The sequence below is a fragment of the Etheostoma spectabile genome, chromosome 12 (genome assembly GCF_008692095.1).
Source record: "Etheostoma spectabile isolate EspeVRDwgs_2016 chromosome 12, UIUC_Espe_1.0, whole genome shotgun sequence".
Classification (NCBI taxonomy): domain Eukaryota; kingdom Metazoa; phylum Chordata; class Actinopteri; order Perciformes; family Percidae; genus Etheostoma; species Etheostoma spectabile.
In genome coordinates this window covers 29,784,707-29,790,439 of record NC_045744.1, presented here as the reverse complement: position 1 = coordinate 29,790,439, position 5,733 = coordinate 29,784,707, and the positions used below count along the sequence as shown (strand labels likewise).

The 5,733-nt window shown below is 39.8% G+C and overlaps 1 protein-coding gene and 1 long non-coding RNA gene across 3 annotated transcripts in view; one reads left to right on the top strand and one right to left on the bottom strand.

Annotated features, from left to right (window-relative positions):
* The window catches only part of LOC116699588 (uncharacterized), a 17,981-nt gene that overhangs the window by 9,131 nt on the left and 3,117 nt on the right, over nt 1-5,733 (top strand). The gene's annotated exons all lie outside the window — the stretch shown is intronic.
* Nucleotides 2,980-5,733, bottom strand: part of LOC116699587 (phospholipid phosphatase-related protein type 5) — a 13,452-nt gene continuing 10,698 nt past the window's right edge. For both annotated transcript variants that reach the window (XM_032532254.1, XM_032532255.1), the window contains exons 5-6: nt 4,207-4,326; nt 2,980-3,029 (exon numbers count right to left, since the gene is read on the bottom strand). In XM_032532254.1, coding sequence (XP_032388145.1) covers nt 3,000-3,029; nt 4,207-4,326 — 150 coding nt within the window. In that variant the 3' untranslated portion in view covers nt 2,980-2,999. The remainder of the gene's footprint in view (nt 3,030-4,206; nt 4,327-5,733) is intronic.

The window sequence follows — 5,733 nt, the reverse complement described above, 5'->3', positions numbered from 1 at the left end:
TGGTGGTAGTCAGACACTACAGGCCTGTCCCTCACAGGCTCAAAAGCGTAACCTGCCTATATATGCCTATATACCTTAACGGGTCCTACCATGCCAGTGACGTCATTGATATTATCAGCGTTCTAATACTAACAAACGCAATTTTTGTGTTGCTTTAAAAAAAGCTATATTGATTTTTTTAATATTTTTTTTTAGTGTAATTCATTTGTAATTATCATAACCAACAAGTTATCAAAAGTTAGTTTTTCAGTTCAGTTCATCTTTAAATCTCTAACAACAAAGAGCTTGTGTGCTGTGGGGCCTCCGCTGTTCCCGGCCCTAGAGGAAGATGTGGCTGTCCCATCAGTTCAGGCTCACCTCAGGCGATGTCGACGAGTTTGAAAAGAGGCCAGGGTAGCGCTCCAACGCACTGCCGTCCGCAACAAACGCCTGGCCATTGCAGATCGGCTCCTGTCTACCAGCCTGGCCGGAGAGTCTGGCTTTCATCCCAGGACCTCCCGCTGCAGACGTCCTCCAAAAAGCTGACTCCTCGGTTTGTGGGTCCTTACACCGTTGAGACTGTCCTAAACCCCACTGTTGTCAGGCTTAGTCTGCCGCCTCATCTCAAAATCCACCCGGTCTTCACGTCTCTCGGCTCAAACCGCCACCAGCCCTCTCTCCGTCCCAGTGACAGCACCTCCCTCTCTGCGCATCATCGGTCACCTTGCCTATACGGTACACCGCCTGCTGGACATTCGTCGTAAAGGTTGAGGCTACCGGTACCTTGTAGACTGGGCCGGTTACGGGCCGGAGGAACGTTCTTGGATTCCGGCTAGTCAGATCTTGAACAAGACCCTCCTGACGGACTTCTACAGGGCCCACCCGGACAAGCCTGGCGGTCCGCCTGGAGGCGTCCTTTGAGGAGGGGGTACTGTTGTGGTTGGGGCAGCTGACCGTGAGTTTTTGTTTTCTATCTAGAGTTTTCTACTGTCTTGCTTATTTTGTTCCTGCTGTGTTTGTTTTTTTCCATGACTCCCTTACAGCCACCTGACTACGCACACCTGCATTTCATCTATGATCACCTGCTCCCGCCGTTCACACCTGCCTGCCATCCACAATCAACTACTGTTTATCTTTCCCTGAGTTTCATGTTACTTACTGTCGTGGAAGTTTCTTGTACAGCGAGAGAGGAATTTGATGGAAGTGAGACTGTAATAAAGACAGACTGCAAAATGAATCAAGGTTTAGTCTTTGGTGAAGGTTTAATTGTTTTCTGCAGAGAACAATCAAAATGACAAGAACATTGTGTTGATGCCGATTCTGCTCAGTACTGCTCTGGAACCCCACAACCGGCATCTCCTCGTCCTCTTTTCTCCCCAACCACACTAATTATTGGTCACCATAACCAGAAACATCAGTTTCTGTAACGCTACCACTCACTGCTTCCCCTTGCCACCACGGCTGACATTTAAAAAAAACTCCAGGACCTAATGCCATTGCTCCTGTCCTCCATCACAAGAGTGATAGTCCATGTCGGAACAAATGACACAGCTCTTCAGCAGTCTGAGCTGACAAAATCAGATTTTAACAGTCTTTTTAACTTTTTAAATAATAATAATACATTTTATTTAAAGGCGCCTTTCTTGGCACTCAAGGACACCGCACAGAGAATTCATATATTAAAAACAGCAAAACAAATACTATACATAATAAAACAGCAAAACAAATACTATACAGCAAAACAAATACTATACAGCAAAACAAATACTACAACAGCAAAACAAATCAAATACCATACATACTATACTTTTAGTCCCCTATACACCAGCACGCACCTTGAGATCCTTGGGCAGAGGTCTGCTATCTGTTCCAGAGTCTCGACTGAAAACTAAAGGGGACAGAGCGTTTGCTGTTAGGGCCCTGAGGCGACGACCTGCCTGAGGAAATCAGGTCAGCTGAGTCAGTGAACTCTTTTAAGTCCCTTCTTAAAACATACTTTTATAGGAGAGCCTTTCCCGATCTTATTTGACTTTTTTACATCCCTTTTATTTTATTGTATTTTACTAACTTTATATTTTTCTGTATTTTAGTCTTTTCAATGTTTTTATGCTTTTATCTTTTTGTATTATTGTCTCTTGTGTATTATTGGCTTTACACTTGTTAAAGCACTTTGTAACTTGTTTTTGAAAAGTGCTCTACAAATGAAGATTATTATTATAATAAATAAAGACAGCTCAGTCAACTTGAATTCAAATGGGAATTACATTTATTGTATTTATTACAGAAGTATTTGCAAGGGGCTGGGTGTGCTACTGTTACTACAGCACTGCTTTCCAGTAACCGTTACTTTCTTCCTGCTGTTTCCAGATCCACTCAGACTGAGGCAGAATTCAGTCAGGCAGAATTCAGTCAGGCAGAATTCAGTCAGGCATAACAGCTACATGGCAACTTGAGTCAATGTGACCCTAAATAAACATTATTTTTACATCTTTACACAAAGCTAGCGCTAATGTGTTTATGAGGGGAGTCTGATGAAAAGCACGAGGCATTGCATGAGGGAGAAAGTGTGTCGAAAATAAATCATCCCTGTGCTGACCTGGGAGTTGAAGTGTTGCACCACACTGCACTTTAAAACATCACGCACAAACAACAGGAAGAGGAAACACAAACAAGTACTAAGACATGCAAATTATGACCAAACAAAGCTACTAGCACCAACAAAAATCAATATGTATGCAACCAAACTACCATCTTGACAGGAGAGCCAGGGCATCTTGTCTGAACTTTGCTGCCTGGACTCATGGACCCCTAACCACATCTAACACATTACCAGATTACTACTAGTTTAATATGAAGTCATTTTTCATCGTTTTACGTAATGTTATGCTAGACATGAAGACATTGGGTTTGAAATGTCTGTAGTTTGTTGTACCTGGATATCCTATTTAAAAATGAGAATAATTTTTTTGTAACTGTGTTGCCAGGTTTCACACTGGGTGTGGTTGGGGGGAAATTCATAGTCATGTAACTTCTGTGAAGGATCCTGGGCTCTGTTGAAGTAGAAAAGAAAAAAAACAATGAATTGAAAATTGCCTGAAATAGAATTAAAACATTTCTGTAGAATATTGAGATCTTTATTATTTGGGTGACATTGTGCCAAGTCTCACTCCCTTTTACTGTCTGTAATGTCACAAAAAAAACAGAAAACAGTAACTATGTTTTCATTCACTTTTCAATTATCTGAATTTTTCTAAAAACACTCATGCAAATACAGCTGGTGAAAGTGTGTTTCCATCCAACGGCTTTAAGTAGAATAAAAACAGGTGTGTAATGACGCCACATGATGTTCAAATAGCTATATGGAATAGATAGGAGACATTTTGAGGCGTTTCCATTCACTTTTACACTGAATCGCAGAGCATTCAAGCTACATCTGGGTACAAAGTTTGCTATCTAAAATGAATTGTGCCATCTACCTGCAAATGAGCAATGCTGCACGTGTTGTAATAGTGCTTATGTGCCATAAGCTATCAAAAAGTCTCTTGTCTTCTTGTTGGTCCACTTACACCTGTCCACTTATCCACTTATTAAGAAAGCGGAAATCCGCGGCGGAAATTACCTAAAACTTCTTCTTCTTTGATTTATGGCCGATTGCAATATAAAACGTAAATTCCAATTAATTTTTATTCGGCAAAGAACGTGACCATCAGCGTACATCACATTGTCTACTGATTAAGAGATAATTTGATGAGATTGAACATACAAAGTTTGTGTCAATATTTTTCATGTTAAAACTTCAGTACGTAACTTTTTACATCCGTTACATTCAAGCCATGACCAAATGTGTTGCTAAAAAGCTAATTAAGACTATCAGACAACTGCACACAACTGTCTCTGTATTGCTCTGTATGACTATATTCAGACTATTTTCCTGCGCAGAAACTCGAGTGAAGATAATGACCTCTTCTGAAGAGTCCATATTTTTTATAATCAACAGTGTCCTCCTTGGCTACTAGCAGCTGGGTGGAGGAGGGGTGGGGATGGCGCGCGATCACGGAAGGCTTGCATCATGTGGACTTGCCGACAGTTTTGTTGTCATTACTTAGAATTCCTCATGGGGGAAACCGAAACTACTCACTATAGCTTTAATTTGTATAAAAACGTTTGGATGGAAACATGGCTCCAAACATATTAACTTTCATATACACAATGCAGAAGGTAAGCTACCTGTGGAACAATGTGCTCAGTTCTTTGTGGTGAAGCGTCCTCCGTGTTGGCTGAGGCCGTGTCCGACGGACTTACAGAAACCATAGCTCTCTTTTTAAAATACTGAACCACAAACACCACCTAGGAAGAGAGAATGAAAAAAAGACATTCATCAAATTATTCCATACAGACAATTCAAATGTTTGCATGATCTAAAGAGGTCATGTATCACATTGAAAATACAGAGACAAATGCAGTCAAACAAGAGAGTAACCTGACAAAAAGAGCTTTACAAGGGGACTCTGTTTGGGTCTCTGTGACCCAGCTCACCCAATTCAAGTTCATTCTAGCGTGTATGTGTGTGTGTCCTGAAGACATTTAGTCCATTAGAGCAGTTTTCTCTGAAGGAAACAGCCTACATTTATTTGGCCCAGTAATGTAATGATGTACAGAGTGGTAGTCTGAAAGATCTTCTGACATTCTCTGGTTAGTTTAATAAAAAAAAAAAAAACAATGTAACATATGTGAGAGAAAGTCATTCATTTTCAGAGTAGAAGAGAGGCTGTGCGTTTGTTTCCTCTGTGTTGTTATTTATTGATTGACTGATTTATTGGATTTATCGATAAATTTATTGTTTTCTAAAATGATACTGTCTCTAAACAGCACCTGTTTACTGTTTCCACTTATTATTTATTCATCATTCTCTATTTCAGAGCTGTTCATAATGTTCATATTGTAATATAATAACATAATAGAATTTATTACAGCGTCCTTTGCACCATGCTCCACATTTAATATAATAACTATCACAATTCACTCCTGCATTCTCATTGCAATATTGCCTCTATACTGTTTCTATTTAGAGTGTGTGTATATATTAGTGTGTGTATATATTGTTTGTGAGCAACAATGTTCCAAAGAAAAATTCCTCATATGTGTACTCATACCTGGCAAATAAAGCTAATTCTGATTCTGATATACAGTGGGGTTTGAAAGTTTGGGCACCCCAGGTAAAAATTTGTATTAATGTGCATAAAGAAGCCAAGAAAAGATGGAAAAATCTCCAAAAGGCATCAAATTACAGATTAGACATTCATATTATATGTCACAAAAAATTAGATTTTATTTCCATCATTTACACTTTCAAAATAACAGAAAACAAAAAAATGCCATCTGCAAAGGTTTGGGCACCCTGCAGAGTTAATACCTTGTACTGGCCCCTTTGGCAAGTATCACAGCTTGGAAACACTTGTAGCCAGCCAAGAGTCTTTCAATTCTTGTTTGAGGTATCTTCGCCCATTCTTCCTTCCAAAAGTCTTCCAGTTCTTTGAGATTTCTGGGCTGTCTGTCACACACTGCTCTTTTAAGGTCTATCCATAGATTTTCAATTATGTTAAGGTCAGGAGATTGTGAAGGCCATAGCAAAACCTTCAGTTCACACCTCTTGATTGTAATCCACTGTGGATTTTGAGGTTTGTTTAGGATTATTATCCATTTGTAGAAACCATCCTCTCTTTAACTTCAGCTTTTTCACAGATGGCATCAAGT